A 27,600-nucleotide genomic window follows, 5' to 3' on the forward strand; every position below is an offset into this window, starting at 1 on the left:
AAACTGAGTGTGGGCATTTAATAATAATAAAAATAATAATATAATATAATATAATCTTATTATTTTTATTATAATATTTATTATCTTTATAATATATTTATATTATAGTATATATATATTATTATTATATTCATAATTCATAATATGTATTATATTTATTATATTATATATACTATATATTATTATAATATTTTATTATATAATATTATGCACGTTTCCGCGAGCGAATGACTGGGGGGCATTACAATAAATAAATAAACACTGAATTGATCACGTGCTGCTGCTGAACAGCTTAACTAAATACAACCGGTTTAAAATCATTTTTACTTAGCCTACGTTTTATTGACAGAAACCCGAGTGTCCCCATTAGTAAATACTACATTTCAGTGGCATTCATGTGAAGGCACCATTCATCTGGGTCTTGGAAACCGGCCATAAATGTCCATGAATGAGCATCTTATGCACTACATTTCCCAGAATGCCCAGCTATTAGATAAGTGGGCGTTGGGTGTGATGTAAAACTCCTCCTGTGTGTGTGTTTGTCTCCACCGCTCCTCATGACGACTGGGCGGGACACCGCCGTTTACTCACTGAGGGAGGAAAAGTTACACAAGCAGTTTTCTATAACCCACACACTCGCTTCACACACTTCTCTCCCTCTTTTTGAACCTCTACAGAAGCTCAGCGGATTTACTTTTTCTTACTTGTTCTTTTACACAACGAGGAAAACTGCTTCTCGCCATCTTCTAAACGCTACCAGTACGGTGGAAATAGAGGCTGCGATGTTCCGGAGGTGAAGTAAACGGAGCGGGGAGCGAGTGAGCGCGCGAGAGCGCGAGAATCTGAGGCGGTAGCGCGCGCGGAAAGAAAGAGACAGAGAGCAGCAGCATGGAGCTACAGTCCGTGCTTCTGACCACCAGCGCGTCCGTGGGCTTCTTCAGAGCGGTCAACTATGGCTTTGACAAACTCCCTATCCCGGAGACAGCTCAGAGGAACACGTGGAAGTGGAGGAACATCTGCACATCTTTCGTCCACAGCCTCATCACGGGAATCTGGGCTGTGCTGTGGTAAGTGACAGCGTGCCTGTTACAGGTGTAACGATACCTGCACGCGTTTCCAGGTTCGGCACGATTCTCGGTTCTGAGCTCAAGGTTTCATTGAACGTTTGATATTTTATGTGTTAAAATGTCTTGGTCTGATTAGATAACCCACGGCTGGCTCTCTCTCTCTCTCTCTCTCTCTCTCTCTACATCTCACTCTCTCTCTCTCTTTCTCTCTCTCTACACCTCTCTCTCTACACCTCTCTCTCTCTCTCTCTCTACACCTCTCTCTCTCTCTCTCTACACCTCTCTCTCTCTCTCTCTCTCTCTCTCTTTCTCTCTCTCTACACCTCTCTCTCTACACCTCTCTCTCTCTCTCTCTACACCTCTCTCTCTCTCTCTCTACACCTCTCTCTCTCTCTCTCTCTCTCTCTCTCTCTCTCTCTCTCTCTCTCTCTCTACACCTCTCTCTCTACACCTCTCTCTCTCTTTCTCTCTACACCTCTCTCTTTCTCTCTCTACACCTTTCTCTTTCTCTCTACACCTCTCTCTCTCTCTCTACACCTTTCTCTCTCTCTCTACACCTCTCTCTCTCTCTCTCTCTACACCTCTCTCTCTCTCTCTACACCTCTCTCTTTCTCTCTCTCTACACCTCTCTCTTTCTCTCTACACCTCTCTCTCTCTCTACACCTCTCTCTTTCTCTCTCTTTCTTTCTCTCTCTACACCTCTCTTTCTCTCGCTCTCTCTCTTTGCACCTCTCTCTCTCTCTCTCTCTCTCTCTCTCTCTCTATACATCTCTCTCTCTCTACACCTCTCTTTCTCTCTACACCTCTCTCTTTCTCTCTACACCTCTCTCTCTCTCTACACCTCTCTCTTTCTCTCTCTCTCTCTCTCTCTCTGCACCTCTCTCTCTCTCTCTCTCTCGCTACACCTCTCTCTCTCTCCTCCAATTAAGATGATCTTAACACTGAAATGCTTTTGGGAAACTGGCCCCTGATTTTTTACTTTTGGCTAAAGTAAACCAACATTTCCAAACAAAATTTCTGTCCTTTTCCTAAATGAATATAAAAAACAGCTTTAGGTAAAACTGAAACACCTCAATATAGGAACTTAAATATCTGTTATCACTTCCATAAAGCTGAAATATCAGTGTATCACAAAAGTACAAGTTAAACTTTAGGCCTGACAGTGTCACTGTTGCTTACTTCTTTTTTGGAGACGTGTCAACGATCTAATGTAAAAGTTTGAAAAGTAAAATGTTAGAAATGTTCATTTTTATATTTGAGAAGGTCTGGCCCCATAGTTTCCCACTAGTAAATACAGCTCTGTGGTGGCGTTTATGTGCTCTCATCTAGTAACACGATGTTCCTGAGGCGACTTGTAGGCGCCATTAATCTGGATCTGGGAAATGGGCCCTTAATGTCCATGAATGGCTATATTATGCACTATATTATGCACCTGGCTATTAGATATGTGTTGTGTGTGTGTGTGTGTGTGTGTGTGTGTGTGGGGGATGTACAGAATCAGTTAATCATAATCCTAACAATGTGACTGCAGTTTTAATGGAAAGACAAATGAGACGCGGTTTAAATTTATTTGTGTACCTTTTTTTTATCTAATTTTTTTATTTTAGAACTTTTTAATGCTCACAATCTCTGTTTTTACGTCATCCATGACTGCAGTCACATCATCCAGGAAAAGAAGATGTCCCCACTGAAGATGTTGCAAATGACCTACATCACTGTCTTTTGTTTCTCCTAGTTTCTACATGCATCCTCAGATGGCTGAGGATTTGATAGAGACTCACTCCGTCTTCTCCCATGCCTTGGTGTCTGTATCCATCGGTAAGTGAGACATATGTACACTCTGTGTCCACAAGCATCCAGACAGCCCTTCAAATTAGTGAATGCAACTACTTTAAGGTGCACCTGTTGCTGACACAGGCATTCAGCTGCACAATCACAGCTTGCATAATCTTTATAGGAAAGCCTTACACTCAAGAGCAGCCACACATAAGCCCAAGATCACCATGCCCAATGTCTGGTCTATGCTGCAGGGGAATAAAGATGCCCACCTTTATGCTGTGGAAGATGGAACTGCATTTTCTGGAGTGACCACCCTAATACCTTTAGGATAGACTGGTGTGGTACAGCACTCCATAGTCCATATTGATTCATTTTCTTCCAGTAGAAACCTTGAGTAGGTGTGTACACTGTTCATATGGCACTTTGGACTATTAACAGTTTTCAGTCTATAGAGACTTCTTTTTAAAGCAGCAATGCCCCAAGTTTGTGTATGTCTCTTATAATTCTGCATGAAGCTCTTGTCTGAACTCCTGAACTTCACCTCCACCTTGAGGCAACGGACAGACAATGCTGGACTCCTGTGCACACAGTGTGGAGTTCGGAAAATAATCATTAGCTCACGTGGCCATGACCATCCCTTCCTCACTGTGAATAGAGTGTATTGGTTTTAAACCTACTGATGTCCATATCTGTATGTTACAATTCCTGACCTGAAAAAGTTCTGAAGGCAGTAATTGGTTGGATCAGAGTTTTATAGCAGCAGTTTTTACGACGTGCCACAATAATTGACAAAAACAGCAATCATATCAGTTTGAAAAGTGAAAGATGAACAGATAAGGGCAGGCAAAGGCATGATACCTTTCTACTAAATACTTTATTCTGGATAAACTTTATTTGCCTCCAAATGCGTATATATACACTACATGGACAAAAGTATTAGGACACCCGTCATTCATCGTTTCTTATGAAATCAAGGGTATTAAAAAGAGTTTATCCTGCTTTTGTTGGAGTCTCTGTCTCTACTGTCCAGGAAAGGCCCACTACTAGATGGTGGCACATTGCTGTGAGGATTTGATTGCATTCAGTGATGGGCATCAGTGAGGTCAGGATGTTGGAAGATCACCACTCCACCTCATCCCCAACTCCCCAACTGATTGCAAAAGTATTGGATGGAACATGATCATTCCAAAGAACACAGTTCCACTGCTCCACAGCTCAGTGCTGGGGGGGCTTTATATCCCTCTAGCCCACAGCCTGGCATTAGAAATGGTTCATGTTTATCTGCTTCATTGGCAAAAATAATGCTTCTACAGGGACTAGGCAAGCTGTGTGTTTGCACATGTGCACATCTGTGTCAGTAATAGGTGCAACTTAAAGCAGCTGGATGTATTCATTAGAAGGGATGTCCATAAACATTTGGACATACAGTGTATATCGTTACTGTATGTATCTTCAAAATGGTGAAAGCAAACGTTTGAATAGAAGTTACTTTAAAATAAGAATTTATTCATGGTTATTTAGAGCATTTCTATTGGTCTATTCATCCAGAATTATTTACACAGTATACAGATCATCTGCAGGGTTCATACAAGGGAGAAAACGGAGATTCATGTTTTCCATTGGACGGCTGCGATACATTGCTTTAGAACTCGTGGCTGTTAAGTGATCTGCATAAGAAGATATTGTGATGATTTGCACAGACTGCAAAATTCCACAGATATTTAAGATTCTTTGAGGAATCCCACTCTTGACGTTTGCAGAGAGGTTAGCTGTTGGAGAGGAATCAATGGGTGGCTTTATGATCCGTCCCAGGCACCAGCGCGAGAACATTAAGTCACATGACTCGAACAAGAATGGACCACCAAATGGACATTGCATTGTAGCCTAAATCTGCCCACATATGGCTAGGGCATACATCTCAGAGCCCTTTAGTTGAGTAGTGTGACGATGTCCTGGATGGTAGTGACTTAAATCTTTTAGTGTTACTGTATAAAGGCAATATTTTGCTTTATTAATTAAAAAAACCTTTTTTATTATTATAATTATTTATTATAATAATATTATATAATTATTTAGTTTTACGTTTGTGCTGTTTATTTTAGATTGTACTGCACTTTGGGTGGATCCTACAGACTTTAAATGTGCTCCAGAAATAATGTTGACTTGACTAGTGTGATAACGTCCCCTCTTTTAAGCTTAAGTCAGCTTGTAAAATAATATGTTTTTGTGTATTATGCATGGGAATCTGATTAACCACCAGAACACATACAAAATAAATGCTTCAAAGCCTCAAATGGTGTCCCTTATCTGACACAGGTGTTGAAGATACATGTGTTTGTATAGATAAGCACACAGATAGCCAAGCTGTGAAGCTGAGATATAGATCCGTTTGTAGAAGAAATGACTGGTTTTGCGTCCAGTTCTGGTTGCTATAAAGGCTTTACCGAAACTGCACTCTTAGGGTTAAATACACTACCATCTAACATTATTCTGCACCAGTGAAAACAAGTCCAGTTGTCACAAGTTCCACATTACCAAAGCAGCAGTATCTGGCAGGGAGTGTAATCTGATCGTTTCCATCTGACTGGAACTTCAGGAAAGTGTCTGAGTGACAGTAATGACCAAGACAAGGCCCAATGTCTATTTCCATTAAAGGCATAATACAGCACAGAGTAAAGTCATAGAGAGAGTATAAGCTGGTTCCCACATACATGAAACCACAACTTTCTTTTCGCGTCAGGAAAGGGAGTGTAGCAGTATTTCCAGAATGTGTTTTTATCAAACCCTGCTATTATAAAGAACCCTCAGTGATTGATGGCATCAGACTGCCAGAGTAGATTTCGAATGCTGAGCATTACATCTACATCAGTGGGTGGGTGCGCCTTCTTAGTTGCCTTCCATTCGTTCAGTTCAGTACTCTAAAATGCTGTCTCCATGGATACGTTCATGGTGGGAGATGGATATAAATAGCTCTTTGTAACTGACATCTTGGTTACCATCGTCATGGGAGTTATGCCCCTAATAAGTATAATCTGCCACAGGCCAATTGCTAACAGTTCTTCCCTCATATTGGTTTATTAATTAGTTTTTTTTTTTATCCCTTTTATCTCATTTGTAGGATACTTCATATATGACTTCCTTGACATGGTTCTCAATCAGAAGATCTACCAGTCGTGGGAGCTCCTTTTTCATCACATGGTGGTAGGTATAGGAACACAACTCCTGTTGAAGAGGGCCCAAACCAAAACAGCAGCTGACAGGTTTCCTCCATTCTAGTATATTTTTGGAGACCAGGGTGTGTGTTGGCCTTTTACTGACATTCCTGTTTTACTTGTCTAACAGAGTGACTGATTTTTGGCATGAGAGCCCCCTTGTATTGTTGCTTTAAACTGTTGAACCAGTCTGACCACCTGTTGCTCTGCAGACAAACTCAAGTAGTACCTCATTATATGGTTTTGTGCTGTCAAAAGGTTCTTTGCAATAAAATAAAATAAAAACTTCAAGCACTCAGCACCACAAGGAGATACATTGTTCGAATGTCCCCAGATGGTACAAAAAAAACATATTATATATTTTTTATTCTGAAACGGATTCTGTAAGACTGATAAATGCAAAGGAACTCTCGTCTGATTGGCTGACCTGTTGTGTGTCTCGGGCCTAGGCTAAAATAAGACATTACATTAATGTATTTACATTAATCAGTCATTATATTAGTAATAGTGCCTAATATTTCTAATATTGAGTAGGTCACCACAAATGCCGCCACACTAAATCTGATCATTTGAAGCATGGACTCCACAAGACAGTGGTTGTGTGTGTGGCACAACAGACAACGCCACTACCGGAAAGTAAGCTACCAGTAAGCTACATCATATGGGAGACTGGGGTTCGATTCCTGGTCTGGATGACTGTGCTGTGCTACACCAATAAGAGTCCTTGGGGAAGACTCTTAACACTACATTGGCCCACTTCTGTAATACAAGTAACTGGATAAGAGCGTCAGCTAAATGCTGTAAATGAAAATACAAGACCTCTGAAGGCACCAAGACGCTAGCAGCAGATCCTTTAAGTCCTGTAAGTTGTGAGGTAGGGCCTCCATGACCCTGTCAGTCACTGGTTCACTGCGTTCTGGGCATCACACCTGCCTGATATTTCGGAGATGCAACGACCCAGTCGTCAAAATGTGGCTCTTGTCAAAGTATCTCCGATTCTTATGCTTTCCCATTTTTCAGAGTGTTCCACTGAGGAACACTGAACTCACTGGTATGTTAATGAAACCAGTTTGAGGCGAGTTTTTCTTTACGCTCTTATCTAGAACGACTTACATTTACATAATGGTAGACCGGTAGATAATTGCATGAATGAGTAGGTTCACAGGAGGAATGAGTAAAGTACTCAGTGAATGAATATGTGCTTGTTTTGTGACAAAGAAGAGGAGCCAGTTTGCCATGCTACACAAGTCTAGTTGGTGTCAGGGTCCGTTTATATGTTTAAGATGATGGAAAAAGAGCCCATTGGTCCCAGTCAGATGCTGTGTGGCAAGTGTGTGCTCTTTTAGAACCCTGTTGCGTCAGTGCTTGGTTCTCTCGCAGAAGCAAAATAGCCGGCCTTGTCCTGCGTGTGTTTTTTGTTGTTGCCCTCTCTTTTCCTGGGAGCTCATTCACTGAAGTGTTCGGACAGAACGTGCTGCCAGATTCTTAGTGGCGCTGTGAGAAACTCCCTCGCTTAGCGCACATCTCATCACACTAGCTTCATCCATTTCCTCTGTGCTGTTTACTACATGGGGCGGGCTGTTGGTATAACAAAAGCTGTGCTGTGGCTGTCCCTCATGTTAAACAGGAATGCTGTCCATCAATACAAGAACACGTTCCATTGCCATTGACTCATGGCTTTATTGACAACCATGTCAAACCTCACCAAAACTATGTAGTCGTCTGAGGTTCTGTAGTAGTAGCTTTGTTCTTTTTTTGATGTCTCGTTCTGGTAAAGCTGGTTGTGGAGTTCATATGGATGAGGGAGTTATGAGGGCTGGCTCACTGCCTGCACTAAATCTTGACCTCCTTCCTCTAAGAAAACACAGGAAGTCCTGCCGCCTTGGACAGAAATAGGAAGCTAATGTATTGTATGGCCATATATATGCATGTCCAGAGAACATGCTTGTTTGGTTATCAGACTGTGGTACAGAACAAAGCCTGGTTTAACATTTACAGTCAGGTAAATAAGAGAGTACTGTTCCTTTTGGTGTAACTGTAGAAGACACAGAGTGAATTAAAAAAGAAAGGTTTGTGGACAACCTATCTAATCTATTTCACTCATCGCAATTGCATGGCTGCAAATGCGCACACACACAGCTTGTCCAGTCATTTTACAGAAGTATTGCTAGTTGAACCATGCCTAATACTAAGTGTGGGCTAGAGGGTTATAAAGCCTATATATAATTCAACATGTAGTAAAAAGTTTCCCTGGACAATAGAGACAGTTACTCCAACAAAGGCAGGATTAACTGATGTTTTTAATACCCCTGATTTCAGGAGAAACAATGTATGTGCCAGGTGTCCCAGGGCCTAATTACTAAGTATTGAACCTCTCTTAACCTTATTCAATTTAGGTGTTTCATTCAGTCCCATTGCCACAGATGTATAAAATCCAGCCCCCAATCATGCAGTCTGCCTTTACAAACATATGTGAAAGAATGGGTTGTTCTAAGGAGCTCACTGAACAGGAATTTGCTGCTAACATCTTGGTGCCACATACCACAGGACACCTTCAGATGTCTCGTGGAGTCCATGCCTTACTCAAAATTGTGTATGTATTTGCTATGTGAGCATCAGAGTATATTACCATTACATGCTATCTGCATCAACACTGGTGTGGGTTAGACTTGTGGGTAAGGCCCACTCTGGTTTCTGTAAAGTCGTGGCAGCTGCCTCAACGGAATAAATGGAAAACGAAGGAATAATTTACTGTTCTTGTAAAAGTACTCAGTGTTCATATATATATACCACTTGGCAGTCGTGGTTGGAATTACTGAATTTTCCAGAGGTGGTGAATGGAAAGTGAAAGTGTTAAGCCCAGAAGAGGTTCTGAGCATTCAAGGATAAACAGCTATATGAATAACAGTTCCAGCAGACTTTTAGATGGCTCCCTGAAATGAAGTTTGCTCAGGTGGTCTGAGCACAAATCGCTGTCATCCCCCAGTCATTTAGCAGAATTGAGTTTTCTAATCAACGTCAAAAGCTGAACGAATACCACAGCATTAGCCTTTGCTCTTGCCCTGGTTTCTCTGAGATATGGAGGCACGCCCTGTGTGGTGTGGTCCCAGCACTTGTAAAACACAGTGAGGAGATATTAATGGTGCATTCTTCACTGACAAACCATATAAACAGGCAGCACTGGGGGAGCCGGCTGGTTGGCAAGGCTTCAGGAAGACCTACCAGCCAATCACAGCTCTCTCTTTTTCTCTCTGTGGAAACCCATGGCATGTTGTGTTACACTGGCCTTATTTGCTGGGCGGCCAAAGCTGGGATGAGGCTGTTGGTTAATTCTGTGGCTGCTATGGACATTGCTGCACGTCTCCCAGTTCTTTCTTTTAGAGTGGAAAGCTTACTACCAGAGTGAATATATTAAATAGGACCCCCTTTGCACAAGACACACAACAGGTCAGCCAATCAGATGAGAGTTCCTTTTTCAGAATAAAAAAATATAGTCTGTGCCCCTACTTGAAATAGGACAATATATCATGGACATCATGGTAGTGTACGTCACAAAATGTGTTTGTGAGTATATCAAGGGTATCAATCAGTACTTTCAGAACCTTGATTACATGTAGATCGAAATAATTAAGTAGAACACAAGAGGAAGTGTGTTATCATGAATAACACAGAACCTTGAGTGTTTTATTGGTTTTATATAACAGTTTTTACAAAATAAAAAGAAACGAAATAAATTAAATGATAAATCATACAATATGCTTTAATACGGCCAATAAGGCTTCCACCTTTCATTTTACTTAATAGCATGTTTTGCTGGTGTATTCTGTGTGTTACAACTTGTTTGCAAAGCTCAGAATGGTAAAACATTGCCCTATACAGTCCACATATTGTGCATTGTAAAAATGCCTTCACATAGCGTGGTGTTATCTCTGTTCTGTATTGCCTACCCTTAGATATAACTGTTCCACATTCCTCTGGATATGCAATACGCTTAGTCCATAACCACAAGGTAGTGTTCCTCAGTCCTAATTGTAAACAGCCTCCTTTGCTTATCAGGTCATCCTTGCATTATCAGTTTTAAGGCAAGTACAATTTGGCAGAGTGCAAATGCAAATAGTAGGCCACAGGTCAGTGCTAGGCTGAAAAGCATAGGGAATGACAGTAGCAGAAGAATGAGAGTGGGCAGGATTGTGTGTGAGTGTGGGTGCTGTACTTGGCTGAGGCTGTGGTGTATTTTTGTCCTCTTCTTTTTTTGAGTCCCTTTTTAGTGCTCCTTTTTCAGAAAGAAGCAGCGACATCTGCTCTCCACATGTTCCGCTTTGGAGAGTGCCGTCGGGCCCCATGAAGGAGAGTCCCCATGCCAAAACAGTCCTCTCTACCCTTCCCCCAATCTCTCCATGCCTCTCTCTACTGTAGATCCCTCCCCTAGATCTGGAGAAACCTCTTCCATGCGCCTTCCCTACACACCCACGCACACTATTACTAATCCCTCCAGAACAACAAGTGGCCTGTGCCAAAAAAGCCCAGACAAACTTAAGTACTTCAGCAATTAAGACTTTTCTCTTGACGGCGAACCAGATTAGGCATGTGTATGTTCATGTTCAAGCACAGTTTGAAGCTGTTTCGGCATTTTACAGCATGCGTAAAATCAAAGATGTACATAGACCCACCTATAACACACTGGCATCAAAAGGTAGGTTTGAGTGCTTTCAGTTTACAGGAGATCCTGTTGTAACTTAGAATGTCAGAGAAAATGGGATCCTGAACCATGTTTTTGCTTTGAAAGAAGGCCTCATCATCTGCACTTCTCTTAGCCGGTTTACGCATTGTGTCGTGAACATGTTTTTCAATGATCAGAATCTATTAAAATTGTACTTTATGGCAAGAAGAGCCAGATGTAAACACACTGCACTGTGGGTCTCAGGAGATTAGGAGTTTTTCTTAGCAGCTGGAGAAACCATGATGTACCGACTCAAACCACTGCGATGTTTTGCACAAAAACCGCCAGTCGAACTTAACCACCGTGACATCACCCAAAGCACACTGACCCAACCCTCTCCAACAAACACTCCCAAAACCAAACTTTGGCTTGATGTGGCACTGCGGTTTGTGATTGTTAGGAGCCTCTAGAATGTTCACCTCTGTTTCACGCTGGTTCATTTAGCTTGGCGGTCCATACTCAGGAACAGACTGGCAACATTAAAATGCTGGTGATTGTTGGAAAATGTTGGGTCAGTGTGCCATGGCTTTAAGAATTTCCAACCCTTATGACCGGAATGAGGATGGCTTGTTAGGGGTTCAGCACACTAAGAAAGCCCTCAAGTGGCTCATGCTGTAAAGAGGTGTAGAGGTGAATTGTACTCTATCATGCACCATTACTGGCTAAGGGGCACTTTTGGCTGTTTTCTCATTATAAAAGAAGAGTGGAAATTCTGCATCTCTGTTGCCTAGCAACAGTCAGTCACGTGGCAGAATAGAAAGAGTGTGGTAGATTTTGCAGACAGAGCATCTGTAATCCTCCAATGAGTCACAAGGAAGTAGGGTTTTATGAATTTTGGGCATTAAAGTTTGACAGGCTATATACCACTATTACCATTGATCGATACCTTCACTAAACAATGGAAAAATTAGTTTGTGATATTATTGAATTCATCGATTGATGAATTGACCACCTAGTGGATGTGCCACATGCAGTGGACAATTAATCAGTGATCTGGCCAGAATAGTACAAAACTAGAAATCCAGGTGAAGATTCAAGAACCTTACTGGTTGTCCTCACAGGATACAAATTAGTCTTTGACACACTGCTACACATTTACACATACAAGCACCCTTACTTCATCCTACATAAAAGATTAATAAGTACTGTATAAATGTTTTAAATGAGAAATGACCAATGGCTTACATATAGGTATCCTCTGAAGCTTCAATTAAGCACTAGTGGTTCTTTACTTGCTTTCCCCACTCCTATAACTCAAAAGCAAGTTTGCATTGTTTTCCGTGTAATTACTGAATAATCAGTAAGGAACCTTCAGAGCCTGCTAGTCCTTCAGCAAAGGTCTACTGATTTCTTAAATACATACATTTCTTAAATATATATATTTAAATACAAATGCCTTTCATTTTTGTTTATTTTTATCCAATAGAATGATGCTTGTTTCTAAACTCTGCTTAGGTATTACAGTATTAGTAGTCTTATTTCGTAATTAATTCTGTAGTTGGCTAAAATGGGTTAAATATACGTAATTTATAATTTACAAATAATCAATAATCTCATCAGTATCTTAACAGCTAAATGAGCTCTCATACCAAATTGAACTGCAAACTATTCAACTAGTCACATTTTGATTGAATGCTTTGATAACTGAATGACATTGATAGTAATGTCCTAGAATGACATTACTAACTGAATGTGAGTGGTAGAATAAGCAGGATTCAGTCCGCTGATAGAAATGGGAGAATGGCTCTTAAGCTACGTACTAGCATTAGCATTACAGGTGGCTTTTTCCCTCCCTTTTTTGACCAGGTTTTAACATGTGTGGCCTGATCTGAAAGCTTAGGTCTTATTATCGTGGTTCACAACTGTGCATAATAATCCTCAGCATGTAAGAATAGTCAGTGGCAGCAGATTTCCCACTGTGCTGTCAGTAGGCCTGGTACACCGGTCATTTGCTGGGGTTTACTTGGGAGAAAAATGTAGAAACCACATTCCCACCTGGAGGCACACCATGCCCTGCCCCATTTTCCACCTAGAGCACCAAGACCAGTAGACCTGGAACACAGTCAGCTGGATACGGCCCATAGACGTCAGTGCCCCTACTTGTGTGGTTTCCATGGTAACGTGTTTATGCATGTATGTATGAAGCTCTTTGCACATGGTTCCCTGTCTGTGTTAGTTAGATAGTAAGGCGTACCTCGCTGCAATGTTTTCATAGATCACAATCATGTCGTGGAATCATATTACTCACTAAGATATCTGATGTGTGGTTTGATGGAGAGTGACCTGACTAGTAAGACAGCATTTGTATTTTTAGCGACCAACATACAAATAGATTTACTTGGTTGACTGAATGGAAAATGCAGTATGTCTGTGTATGTATCATGTGGACATACCTCCTGATGCTTATCAAATGACATTGCAAATTCTCTTATACCATAACAGTGATCCGCTGTGCTGTCTCCCCTCAATGCCATGAACTGTAACTGTGGTTTTCTGTAAGCAGTCCTGTGTTGGTGAGTCTTAGCTGCTAAAGATCGTTCTGGGGAGAAAAAAAGTACTGTATACAAAAAGACACTTTCATTACAGAATGGCACACATGACATAAATGTGTGCAAGATTTGAAGGTGCACTATATTCTTGTCTGAGGAAGGTGTGTAATTTGTACGTGTACATAATCATATTTAAATAAACAAATAAAAAGACATAAAGAATGTATGTAGTTATGTGACTGAAACCCTGGTACCCTTGCGTAGAACCAAACTTATGTAGACTGACTATCTTCCTAAGCCATACTACCAAAAATAATCTAGAATTATTAGAAGTGTTACGATACACTAAATGCATTATTCAATAAAAAGTGTGTGTGTGTGTGTGTCAAATATCTAAAACTAAAGCTGTTTATAATGAGCTAATATGTTAGCCTTAAGGTAACACACTGTCTACTAGCCACTAGACATGATGCCTGGAGTTAAGTGGAGTTAAAGCAACAAGGTCTCTTCAAATTCATACATGTACAACTAAAATGTAACCCAAGAAAATCAAGACATTTGCACAATTCACAAGCAGCTCCTGTCCATTGGTGGTGCTGTTTTGCCAAATACACACAACCCTGCCCGCCATATTCTTAAAGAAGAATTGAGCAAACAGTAGAGCCACAGCATGCTTCTTTTCTCGGTTATGGAGATTCTAAAAAAGGAGTTAATGGATGGAAACTCAATAAATTTGATCCATTTATTAGACTTTCCCATTCTACTATGGTTAAGTTTAGATTATGGTAAACATTAATGTTAAGGGATTGGGCTTGGGCCATTGGGGCTTGGGCTGGGGCTGGGAATGAGGTTTAGGGTAGTTAACAGTTAGGTTAGGATTAGGTTTAGGTTAATGTTAGGGTTAGTTTAAGTTTACAAATTACAGTTTTGCACAAAAGCTCCATATGGACACGTTAATTTTGGACTCATTCAGGCACCCTCTAGTATCTGACCAAACCTGAAGATACCACCAAGTTCTAATTCTCCTCACAGGTTCTTTGGCTGGTCTCTGTAGAAATCAATGGGAGGCGGAGCATAAAAGGCTTAGTGTTCCTGCTATGTAAATGCCTTGTCAGGGTGTGGACTTTGTCCTCTACCTGCTCATGTATACAGCCCCAATGTCTCTTTCAGACAGATGAAGGCCTCATATGCCCCCACCCCCATTTTCCCAGGCTTTTAGCGTCTCAGACCACTGTCCATTTAGCTTGCCAAAGTTGCTGATTGCGGCCACGGGCATTCAGTCGAGAAGTGTATCGACCCACCGTAGTGGGCCATTAAAAGCTGTTGCTACATTTTGACCTACTTTTGGTCTCCACATGTAAATATTCATACAGCAGTGTTGTAAGACTAAGCGTCCAGGTCTTGTGCAACAGAAACCTTCGTTATGACACAATCAAAGTGATGTTTTGTAAATATAGACACCGGAGTGGTGGACCTGTAGCTTGTAGATTGTTGGACTTCTTGTGGATATGAGTGCTGTAGTCACAAGGATTTTATATATGACCGCTGTTCTTGGCAGGTCTGTGGCCTTCCCTCCTGACCGAATTACCACACTGCAGCATAGGTCAGAATAATTCGCCCAATTATGTACAGCATGTACAACACCTGAAGTTCCTTTGCGTTCATTTTCCAATGCACTTCTGTTTCCCTAGCCAACATTAAAATACAGTACACACACACTAACACCAAAAGTGAGTGATTTAGCAAACTTGTAGCATTATTATTTTTGAATAACTCTTCATGACACACAGTATGTATTATAGTATTTAGGTTTACTACACAAAAAAAAAAAAAGGTTTTAAGTGGTTCTTTGAACCATGCTAGAAAAGAACCAATTTTGGTTCCATAAAGAACCATGTTTGTAATGGAGATGTGTGTAAAAAAGGCTTTTAAAGTGATAAAGAACTTTTATATCAGGGAAAGATTTTCCATACCTACACAACTCCACCACAACCATAGTTCTTTATGGAACAAAAAGAGGTTCTTCTATTGCATCTCTCAAAGAACCATTTGAAGCACCTTAATTTTTATAAATGTTAAAACTTATGAACACTAAGCAGTGAAAAATGCACCAGCTACACAGCAGTGCTTTCGACATGGCTCAGAAATTCAATTTCCACTATTTGTAAAATATTTGAATATAATCAAATACCGTAGTAAACCCCATTTCCCACCCACTAGCCAAAACCCCATTATTGCACAATAGCATAATCACACAAGCATGTGCTTCTTCTGAAACTTGTGATGTCAGCCTACTGCATCTTTGCAAAATGCTGCTTAAATAATATCGTCCTGGGCTGTTTATCCTACCCATGCAGAGAAAGCGAAGCCAATTATGCCTCATATGGCTTAAACAACATCAAACAATATCAAACAACTTAAAAAAAACAAAACACAATGTTGCAAACCACTTTCTGTCGGATTGGAGAGCATCTAATTAATGGACTTTTCCATAAAATGCCCCAGGCCAGTGATCTCGCACTCCCGGCCAGTGATCTCGAACTCCCGGACAGTGAACTGACAAGAGGACGCATGAATGGAAGTATGCAAGGCAAAGGAAGTCTCTAACCAGCGAGGGTGTCTGCAACCAAACAGCTAAACTAACTAGAATATGCTTTTCTTTACAAACTTGCAGATTATGTATATAAACATCATGTGATTGTTCGCGTACTGTGATAAAGAGCCCCAACATTTGGAAATAACTAGCCAGACAAAGTCTGTGAAAATATTTCTATACATTAAAAACCTAATTAAAGCTGGCATTGATCGTTTTCTTTAATCAGTGGTCAGCAGCTTCATGCTTTTTGTGTACTTGTTAGGCATTGTGTATGACCAACTGGGCTGAATCATGATAGAAGTGTTTGCAAACATAGCTTTAAACATTTGAATGGCTGCTTTTTACAGCATTCAGCATTTACAGATGGAACAGCGAGAAAAATCAAGCGATTTTTTTTTTAAATATGATGATGGATAATGGGCGGACGTCCAATCAGCTGCCTGATGCAATGAAATGTATGCAGTCATTCCTGGCTGCTGTTGTTTACACACTCTCTGTAATGGATATATTATGATGCATGCAGTTGTTCAGTACTCTAAAAGTACTGATGATCTCTTAAGCGCTAGGAAAAGTGGCTTGAATTGTTATTTAGCAGAATAGTGTCTTGTCATATTGCCCTTCCTACACACACACAAAACACACACTCTACATAGCTCTCACTTTACACTCCCTCATACCATCTGGCCTTCTTCTGTACCTCATACGCCGTTGACTTGTCGATATGATTTGCTGCGTGTTTATTTGGTGGATATATTTAGTGTGAGGAATGTGTGGAAAGGAAGAATGAAGGAGTGTAAATCTGTGTATTTACTTTAGGGTTGCTAAATACTTTTACTTCAGTGTGTGGCAGGAAGTATGTGAGCATGTGAGCAAGTCTATGTGTGTGTGTGTTTGTGTATGGTGCTGTAAAGCCTGATTTTCCCTCACTCGGGTGCATTTGTTCCACCTGTCGCCTCCACCGTCGCTTCCTAACACTCCCCCGAGGCCAGCAAGCACATTTACTGCTTAATGCATCTTGCTCAACTGGCTTTATTGGCACAAGACTGCTTTCTGAGAGAGTTGTACCTGCAAGAGCTTCATGTTTACAACAGATTTTTAGCTGTGATGGCTTCTCCTCACAGATATGTTCATGATCTGCAGTACCTGCCAAATGTTCTGCAACATTCACAGCTGTTGTTCCATACTGGAGCTTCTAAAGCTGCTTAGGGTACAGAGGTGTTTCATCATTGCTGAGGGTGCTGGTAATTGACCCCACAGGGAGAGCCCTCTAAAAACAAACACATGCATAAGTCTGTGGTTTTGGCCAAGTCTCCGCCCAACAAAATAAATGCTCCAGAGGGAGCTTTCAACAGCACAAAGGAGACAAGCCAACTGCGCAACAGGCGCTACTGCCTCAGCCTTGACACCCTGGCTTTAAAATCTAAAAGTCTATGAGGCTAATTTAGCTAACAGGGGATTGAAGCCTATAGTCACCAGTTAACATTGAGCCTAAACCAGCGGCATTAGTATCCACCACACTCTGGTCATTACCTTATAGCATCCTAAATGAAGGGTCTTTCAGAAACTGTGTGCAGGTGTAATTGTATCTGCACTCCAGCAGTGTCAGAAGCCAATGCTAATGTTGATTCACTCTGACTGTTTGCTGGTATCTGCAGGCAGAGGGGCGAGATGGATTAGTGAGGCCATGGGCACACGGGGAGTTAGGTGCCCTGGGGATTCATACACTCTGCCACTGTTACACTACTGTGTCCAACTCTAATCCACTCTCTTCCACTGGACTGCTTCACGATTATGCGCTCTAACTCCAGAGCAGTGGTTACCAGTGCTGAGCTCATTTGTTCTGCGCAAAGTTTATTTTATAATTGTTTGTCTTTTATAGCCCAAGTAGTTGAACTCTTCCTTAGTGAGTAACAAAAAATAATGATAGGCTTATTTGCAGCCCCTCCAGGAAACTCCAGTGGAATCCGGTGAACTGACTGCTAATAATTGCTAATGATTTGTAATGGATTCCACTGGATTTTTAAATTGGAACAGGTCCATCCCAGTGACCGTGGAAACATGAATGCCATGGTTTTATTCCTTTCTGTCCAATAGAAACGGCCTGCCTTAATGTCAAATTTGCAACTAGAGTCCGTGCAGTGAAGACCAGAGGTTGAGCCAAAAATCGCATTGGTAGACCTGCACTCCTTCTCTTGCCCTCATCGAGCTTTTAGCCTAGAAGCAAAGTGCCCCCCCCAAAAATACCCAGTTTGTCCTGTAAGTGTAATTTCTCCACAGTAAACTTGCAACTCTACAACTCTTATAGTTGCTCCATGTAATGAACAGAAAGTGTGTGATGCAGGTCCTGCAGACAGTCTGTTCCAGTTAAGGCTGTCAATCACTGCATTTTTGAAGCCCTAGCCCTGCCTTCTTATGATAAAGAAGAACAACAGTTAAACAACTGATTCCTGGGGGAAAATAAAACATGTGCCAGCATTAGCACACAGAAAACTAACTGTTGACAGTTTAGAGAAGAAAATGGAGATAATACATAGGGAGAATAGGTGGAGCTACACATCATGCTGCAGTAGGCCAGCAGAGGCGCTTTGGAGAGACCTTGCACCGTCCATGTTTTCTACAATCATTGGCCCATCCAGTTCCACCAACAGTAGCATTCTAGTGGTTGCTGTTGATTTTCTCTGGCATCATGAAATCAATTAATTTTAAGCTGAGCCACTGTTTTATGGTGCTGATAGTTTTCACTGGATTTATCTAGAATCAACTGGCATTAGTTGAACTGGCCTGAACCAGTTCACCATCAGTAGTGTTACTGGTGTCATTCGTATGAACCAAGCCAAACTGTGATCTAGAGCTTGGGGATGGGGATTGTTTCCCTTACCAATGATGCAACAGATATATTAGCCTCAATATGTTCTTGTACAGTTTCCCTGTTATGGCATTAGACCCATTAGGCCTATGACATCTTTAAGTGCATCCATAAGGAGACTTGTAGCTGTACATGTTTACAGTATTCACACATTGTACTATAATGCCTGCAGTGCTTTCTCACTGCCACTTTGAAAATGCACAATGTGTGCACAGTCTAACACTAACTCATGGTGCAAATTACTCATAGTGGTCTATAGATTGCTTCTGTGATGGTGTGAGTAATTGTTTTTTTTTTCACAGGAGAAATGTATACTGTTCTTTGTTCCCTTTATTGGCTCATAAAGATACTTATCATAAAAACCATCATAACGCTTGCATGATCTCTGTTCTCTTGACCCCAGACACACCTTTCTCGACTTCATTGTGCACAGAAGTCAGGAATCGCTTGTTTGTTTTCCACTTCCAGCAGTTCCAACACTTTATGAGGAAACGGCATGGCATGACCTCCGCCATCTAATAGCCCTAGATAAGGTTAGGATAGTCATGGTTTTATGCTTCTCTAAAATACTAGGATATTAAGGGAGAGATAAGGCAGACTGAAGATTGTTTGGTTGGTTAGGGACAACTCGGGCTTATCTGCTGAGGATGGAGTGAGGACACAGTGTGCTTAAAGTGCTCAGCGGTGTTTAAACAGTCTTGGTGACTGGTCAGGGAGATGCCCTTGCCCTTTTATTTGAGTAACATGAAGCCATCCAGAGAGCATGAGGCCCATTATGCTCTTTGGGTCTTCCAGCCAACCCTACAACCCCACCTAAAGTATTACTGCAAAGATTGTACTTCACTTACATTATGTGGACAAAAGTATTGGGACACACCTCTTCATAATTGAAATCCCAACTGACAAAGGGTGTATGAAGTCAAGCACTTAGCCAACCATATAGTCTGCCTTTACACACATTAGTGAAAGAATGGGTGGTTCTAAAGAGCTCATTGAATTCCAGTGTGGTACTGTAATAGGATGCCACTGTTGCAACAAGTCAGTTGGTGAAATGTCTTCCCTCCTAGATATTGTACCATCAGTTGTGAGTGGTATTCATGAAAAGTGAAAGCGTTGGGTCGCAGAGCGCTGAAGTGCATAGAGCATAAAAGTCGCCAACGCGACGCAACTTCAAACAAATGTGAACCACCACGTATCACAAGCCTCCAGATCCCAGCGAGTGCAGAACTAAGGTGTGTGTCCTCGCTAAGAAATGTCTGACAGCCACTGCTTCCTTGTCACAACTGCTAGCAGTGTAGTAGTGATGACATTGCTGAGCAGAGGCTTCACCTGCATTGTGGCTCATTTTGGACAGGGCTGCTTGTGGACAAGGCCTCAATGCTAGCTTCTCACACTGGTCTGCAAAATGCCAGCTCTGATGTCCTCTTAACAAACCTGTTATATCAGAGACAGTCTTGCTGTGTCACTGGTATGAGCACAGGCCAGTCTGCTGACTGTGTTTAGTTTTGATGATGCAGGTGGCTAGGAATGCTGACATCAAATATTTAAGAGCTTTATTAAATAAAGGAGCTTTCTCGTGAATATTAATACACTGTAATGAGTGATTATTTTCTGTCACAGTAAACTTTGTGTGTAATCACGACACAAGAGACCTGATGTAACCAAGCTGTGCTTTCATAACTAAAAACACAGTGCTGCCACCTAGTGGATGTTCTTCATTGAAAAGCTCATTATTAAGTCTTGGGTGCCCTTGAACCCTTGTCGCCAGTTCACTGGTTGTCCATTCTTGGAGCATGGAACACAAGACCTGCTGTTTTGGAGATGCTCTGACCCAGTTGTCTAGCCATTACGATCTGGGCTTTGACTCTGACTGTTCTCACCTCTTGTCAGGTGCCATTACCCAATGATCAGTGTTGTTCACTTCACTGTAACTGCAGTTTTAATGAATGATTGCTGTATGTTTGTCAGATTACATACCATTGTATTGCAGTGTTTTCTTTTGTTTGTAACATTTGTATATATTTCTATTAATTATGCATTTCTAATACAAAAAAATGCACCAACCAGTTGTTTATGTAATATATATTTCATTCGGTAAAATGGTTTTGAGCAACAAGGTCAACACTATAGCCTCCAATTTTATTTACTTGGACAGATGTAATCAGAAAATAACTGACTTTAAAACACTGACAAAGCCAACTGCTGGAAAAGTACTAACATAATTCTATTTACTTGATAATTTGATTTCTTTACCCTCGCTCAGTGTTTTTATATTTCATATTTGTTTGGCCAGAAATTACATAATTAAATTTGACCAGTCATTTGACCAGTGTCAGGAGCCCAGACAGGGAAAGCATGTGTCAGATTAGTGCCACTCACTGTGATCACAGTGGCGGATCTCTCTGCTGGTGACCTCTCAATGCTGCCTTTGTGCCCGTGCCCTCAGCTGTTCCTGATGGCTATGAGATAAGACTTCGTGCAAGTCTGATTCATTCTGTCTCTCACAAAGTAACAATCCCTGCAGATAGGAAGCAGAGAGGGCAGAAGGGGGAAACATGTGTTATACTGAGATCAACCACATTAAACTGACAGTCCAGTAGGAATTCACTTTATAATGGAACACAAATATACACTATATGTCCAAATATTTGTGGACACCCCTTTTAATGAATGTATTCAGCTGCTTTAAGTTGCACGCAGTGCTGACACTTAATGTGCAAATGCGCGCACACACACACACACACGCACACACACACAAACTTGTCTAGTCCCTGTAGAGAGGTTTTACAATAGAACAGGACTCTCTGAAGCAGATAAACATGAACCTACTGGCACCATGCCTAATGCCAGTCGTGGGGGCTAGAGTGGTAAAAAGCCGCATTGAGCTGTGAGGAATGATTGTGCTCCATCCAATCCTTTTTGGATGAGTTGGGGAGTTGGGGATGAGGTGGGGAGGTGCCCATCCAACATCCTGACCTCACGAATGCTCTTATCACTGAATGCAGTCAAATTCTCACAGCAATGCTCCTAAATCTAGTAGAAAGTCTTCATTTCAGAGTAGAGACTTCAATAAAAGCAATATAAACTTTTTTTAATACCCTTGATTTCAGAAGATGAGAAGAAGATTTCAAATGAGTCCTATTTGCAGTACCTCTCTACAGGGTCTAGGGCTGTGAATGTGTGCATTTGCACACCTGTGTCAGCAATTGGTACAACTTAAAGTAGCTTAAAAGTGCATTCTTTACGCAGGGTGTCCACAAACATCTTATTAAGGCGCTATGTCTACCTCTGCCATTTTTCTTTTTACCTAATATCAGTCTGTACCACTGCAGTTTCCTTCTCCTATATTCTACAGAAGAGTTTACTCAGTACACCATTTAATTAGATTAACAACAAACAATTACAAAGGAACCTTTTAATCCAACAAACATTTGGAACCAGTTTCCCAGAACCCATGTTATTGATTCAGTCCTTTCACTCTAATTTTTGTTGATTTTCTGTAAATAGTCCAGCTGAATTGGTTTGCTATATGCAGCAATATTAACGTTCCTAACTCTGTGTTTTCACAGGTGATCACCTGTTTTGGGCTGTCGGTGCTGACATGCCGCTACATAGGCTTTGCGGTGGTGGCCCTGCTGGTGGAAATCAACTCCGTCTTCCTGCACCTGCGGCAGATGCTGCGCATGGCTAACGTGTCCAAGAGCACGCTGTACAGGGTGAACAGCATGATCAACCTGGGCACGTACGTGGTGTTCCGCATCAACACGCTGGCCTGGATGACCCGGTGGCTGGTGCTGAACCGCGATCACATCCCGCTACTCAGCTACACGGTGGGCAGCGTGGGTCTGGCCATCATGACCGTCATGAACATTGTGCTGTTCTACCGCTTGCTACGCACCGATTTTCTCAAGTCCAGCCGCGACAAGGAGGTCAAGAAGGAGAAGGAGAAGGAAAAGGAGAAGTAAAAGGTGTCGAGAAAGCGCCAACACTCATAACTGACCTCTAAACAACATGCAAACACACCATTTCTTGCCTTCCAGATGCCAACCTCTGATGCAGTTCAAAGAACTGATTGCTTTTTCTCTGCCTGCTGATTTTCTTCCCCTTCAGCTAGTTCATTGATGAGATTAAGTCTTTGTCTGACTTTGAAAGTCTGCCACAAGTCTAGCCATGTGGTTATACGTCAAACAGATGCTTAGACACCTAAGCACTCCTTAGAGGATCATGTTAGTGGTGACAAAAACAAGAGTGCAGTGCACTTATCAAACCCCAGAAAATAAAGCTAATGCCATTAATCCACTAATTAATAACTACTGACTCACAGGAAGTAATTCTGTTATTTTAATGACTTAATGTCATTCCTTTTTTCCACACCTGTAGCATGTGGTCCATTACGGCAGATAATATGATTGAAGCATTTATCTCCACTTAGTAAAAGGACTGAAACCTCATCACTCAATGCTACCAGAAGGCTAAGATATGCTTCTGTAGATTCAAAGGAACATCCACTGCATCTTTTATTTTTATACTGCTGCTTTCAAAATACCATTGTACAGCCGAACACGCTTGGAGGAGAACCACCATTAACCACCAGCTCTATTATATCAGCCGACTGACTAGCATCGCACTGAGTAGTGGGGAAAAAGGAGGGCCATCATACCCACCCAGAGAGATTGAGGCCAATCGGTCACTGGGTTTTCTCTTCTTTTCTAAGCACAGAGAAATAATCGTCTCTAGTAGTAAACCGTATGCTACAGATGTGATGGATAGTGGTTAGGTTGACAAAAACTGAGTACTGGTTTAGAACTCAAACTAACCATATGTAGTATAAACTCACTGAGCGCCTTATTAGGAACACCTCTACACTCATGAATGTAGTTATCTGATCAGTCAATCATGTTGCAACAGTGCAATGCAAACAGTGTGGTGGATGGGCCTCAACTGCAGAAAATCACATCGGGCATTGAGAAACTGGACATATGAAGACTAGCAACATGATCCAGTCTGATGAATCTCTGTTACTGCTGAGGCCCACAGATGGTAGGCTCAGATTTTGGCGCCAGCAGCTGAAATCCATAAACCCAACCTGCCTTATGTCAACAGTTCAGGCTGATGGAGGTGGTATAATGGTGTAACAAAAGCAGTAATATAGAGCTCGATGAGTGTATATGGTTGCATGCATTTGTCTAGTGAAGACCCAAAGACATTGGTTTGTATATCTTGAATTACTAAGAGATAAATCAAGGCCTCTTGTCAAGTCACCTGCACCTGCTACCTCATAAATATGTAGCAGTTAGTCTCTTCAGCCACTGCCTGGCACTTCCAACACGCTTCCATGGCGCCAGGTGTTTGACTGAAAGCTGTTTTGTGTGTAATTCAGCATGAAGCTAAAACAATACTGTCCATACGGAAAAAATCTGCCGAATGAAGCTGAAGCTGAAGCTGAAATTACTGGCAAGGGTGTGATCACGGTTGGCTGTTTAAACATGGCCACAGTCCTCTTCAGTAAATAACTGCCATCTTCAGTGCTGTCAGTCTCGGCTGTCAGTCTGAAAAATACCTCAGCATACTGTAAATCCAAGTGTTGAGGTTTTAAACACTTTAAACGGTTGAGCTGATCTTCTGTACTGACAGAAAATTGGGGGAAAATATATATCACTGTTAAAGAAGAGGACAGTTCTCTTCAAAGATAATCATCACATGCTCTTTAGTTTTGAACATTGATGTGTATTAGATGTTCATCCAGGCTTTGCTTAATTTTTTTTTTTTTTTTTTTTTATATAGGGGAAGAGCTGGACTAAACACTGTGATGCATTTATGAAGAGCTACAGCAGGGGTCTCAAACTACCAGTCTGGAGTCCATATATGGAATTTGAGAGCGTTCTACAGCCCATTAAATCAACCAACCTTTAAATAAATACCTTTAAGTATAATAAGGGCAATTATCATTTTCAATGCAGCAGAGCATTTGAAACTTAAAGGTATTGGAAAAGAAATTAAAAAAAAAAAAAAAAACATAAACTGTACAAATCATCCAAGATCAATTGAAAAAGAATAATAAATAATAAATAAATCATGGAGCTTTTCTTAAAAAAAAAGTAGTTGTTCAGACCGCTTCTTTCCTCATGTCAATTGAGTTTGAGACCCTTGTGTTACAGCCCTGTGTGTTACAGCTGTGTTACACCAAGTGTTTAAAGCCTAAATGTTTGAATGCACAGTATGTGTGCGGGATCTAGATCTGAATGCTGAACCGATTATCAGAGTTCTGAAGGAGAACAGAGCCCACTCTCTTCCTCACAGCGCTGACAGAGTGTGACATGTCTGACGCGATGATTACTGACAGTTGCATCACTCCTCAGCAGGCTGCTGATTGTCTTTGTGCCTGCAGGTGGCACAGCATGCGTGGTTTAAAACAATGACCTCATACTAGTCTTAGCCAAGGCTCCTTAGTTTTTGAAGCAGCTGATAGAACCCTACCAGTTTTGCCTGATGTGTGGTGAACATCTGACAGTGAAGTTTTCAATGTGACTGACGATCTGCGGATTAATATTAGATTTGCCCTTTTTAAAATTGTGAATAAGGAGAAAACCAGAGGAAGCTGACTATTGTCTTCTCTTTGAAAACAAAAAAAAACGTGTGATTTTATTTTTTGTAGGTGGTCAACAATGAATGGTCCAGTTTACTGTAAACTAGAATAAGGTTTTTTTTTTAATGTGCCCGTCCTGCAGATTTGCGGGAAACAACTTGAGTGTGGAGTTTGAACCCTCAGCTGATCAGGCGTTAACAGCTGGTCAGTAGAGTTCAAGCTGGCCCTCTCAGGGTTCTGGGGAAGTTGACACAAACACTGTAACCACATGTAGCATACCAATATGTGCCACACACTTACTCATCTCAAAAGCACTGTAATCATACTGCTGTACAATAGCAGCTAGAGCGGCTACACTGTGAGCTACAGAATGGCAGATGAAGGGTTTGGCTAAAGGTAATTAATAATAGGAATGTACAGCGTTTCAATTATTCTGCTCAAATTGAGATTGTGTATATATTCATAATGTATACTGCGCAAAACTAGACATTAAACACATGAGCACATGACTGGTAAAGCTATTGATGTGGACGGTAAATGTGTACTATGTATATTTATAAAACACAACCATTAGAATAAACACAAACAATTATTTTAACTCTGGTGGAAATGAGCAAATCTATAGAAACCTAAATCAGAGAAGTCCGACACTAAACCTGTGTTTCTCTAACTGTAATTACTAATTGTTTTCTACTAACCAGCATATCAGTAACTTTACTGACCAAATCACAGTCTGACCACTGGATTTGTGCTTATTCTAATGTTATAGTGTATTTAGTAAATTAAACAATTATCATGCTTTTATCTACTAAAGCCTAAGATGTTTGTACAGTAGATTAGTACTAAAGTATTATATCAGTAAATTATTCAAATCAATAATATAGGGACTGGTTAAGACACCCAGGTTCACATTTATGAGGCCTTTTGTCCTTCACAAGAAGTAACTTCTTCATGGTGTAATCCTGTTTTGGGGCAATACCCAAAAACAAGCAAAAACATAAATCCCTTTTCCCCCCCAGCGCTTAAACATGCTTTGCCAGTTTTGTGGTGAGTTTTGAGTAAACTTTGTGCATATGAACTAAAAGTAATAAAAAAAATAAAAAAATAATCTTCCACAAAATTACACTGCAAAATTGTTCCTCATTGTAATATACGACTAATAAAGCCTCACACTGTTCTCCAGCAGACATCTCGCTGAGGCCACACGAACGCTTATCCATTTTTGCTGTTTTTCACTTTTCACACCATTTAATCTGGCAGTTGTTCTTTACATTGTGTCAAGAAATGCCCCAAAATGACTTGAATCAAAATCTTAAAAAGTCAATTTAACATTGACTGCCATTGAAAAACAGAAAGGTTTTTACCCTCTTCTGTAAAGTTGACATAGTGGAGATACTAGGTTTTTTGCATGTCCGCGTCAATATGCTAAGATAATGAACAGAACACATGTAATCTTCTAACTCATCCTGGAGTGATTTACTGCTCTCTGCTCATTTGAATGTTGAAGGTAGTGATGTGTTTTTGTATGTCATTACTCTTCAGTCCAGTCCCTCTCAGGAACATAAGAAAAGGAAGCTAGTTAGGCCAGAAGCTTTTGAGCTAATGGTCCGTCTCCCCCCCCCCCCCCCCCCCATGCAGTTCTCGATCATGTGAAGGCCTGTAGAAAAGCACACAAAACATTCATTCATTTTTAAAACTTTGAAAACTAGGAAAACTAAATTTTGGGGTATCAGATGGACTGCTCCTGTTATGTGGACTTTTTACCTGTTATATATACTTTATGGCATAGTTGGGAACTCGGCTTCTTTTGCAGGGCAATACACGATCATTTCATTCACTTTGATTTAGTTTTAGAGCTTAATGTTTCATTACACCATAAGAAGTGCAATTCTGTGCCGTGTGGTGAAACGTGTGCTGTGGTTAAGAGGTGAATGAAACTGTACTCAGCACAGTAGTGTGCTGTCACGGTCTCCAAAGCCATAGATGATAAAATTGTTTACTCTGTGTACTTGATTGGGAAAATGTCATTCATCAGTTAGAATATTATTAGTCAGCACTGCACCATCTGAGTGTGGTGCTGTTTCCCTGAAATTACTGAGATTGGGTTGGAATTGTACATATTAATAATAACTGTTCTTTTTCTGTTTGTATGAATTATTGCTTTTTTATTATTAATAAAAGTCCAATTTATATATTTTGGTTTTTACTGTTAAATGTGAAAATAAAATGGTATTAATGCTTGGAAATCCAGTGTTTCCTTCTAAGTCAAGAGTTCAAAATGAAGA

At 40.9% G+C, this 27,600-nt stretch overlaps 1 protein-coding gene across 2 annotated transcripts; it reads left to right on the forward strand.

Moving 5' to 3' along the window:
* Positions 1-564: 564 nt before the first annotated feature.
* Positions 565-27,561, forward strand: tlcd2 (TLC domain containing 2). Of its 2 annotated transcripts, XM_072691999.1 has the most exons (5): positions 565-1,067; positions 2,803-2,885; positions 5,965-6,047; positions 22,299-22,697; positions 24,514-27,561. In XM_072691999.1, the coding sequence occupies exons 1-4, from the start codon at positions 889-891 to the stop codon at positions 22,692-22,694; spliced, it is 741 nt and encodes a 246-aa protein (XP_072548100.1). In that variant the 5' UTR covers positions 565-888; the 3' UTR covers positions 22,695-22,697; positions 24,514-27,561. The 2 variants fall into 2 exon arrangements, with proteins under 2 accessions (XP_072548100.1, XP_072548099.1); XM_072691998.1 differs by having other exon boundaries at positions 22,299-27,561.
* The last annotated feature ends 39 nt before the right edge of the window (positions 27,562-27,600 follow it).

This window comes from Salminus brasiliensis, chromosome 11, assembly GCF_030463535.1.
Source record: "Salminus brasiliensis chromosome 11, fSalBra1.hap2, whole genome shotgun sequence".
Lineage (NCBI taxonomy): Eukaryota > Metazoa > Chordata > Actinopteri > Characiformes > Bryconidae > Salminus > Salminus brasiliensis.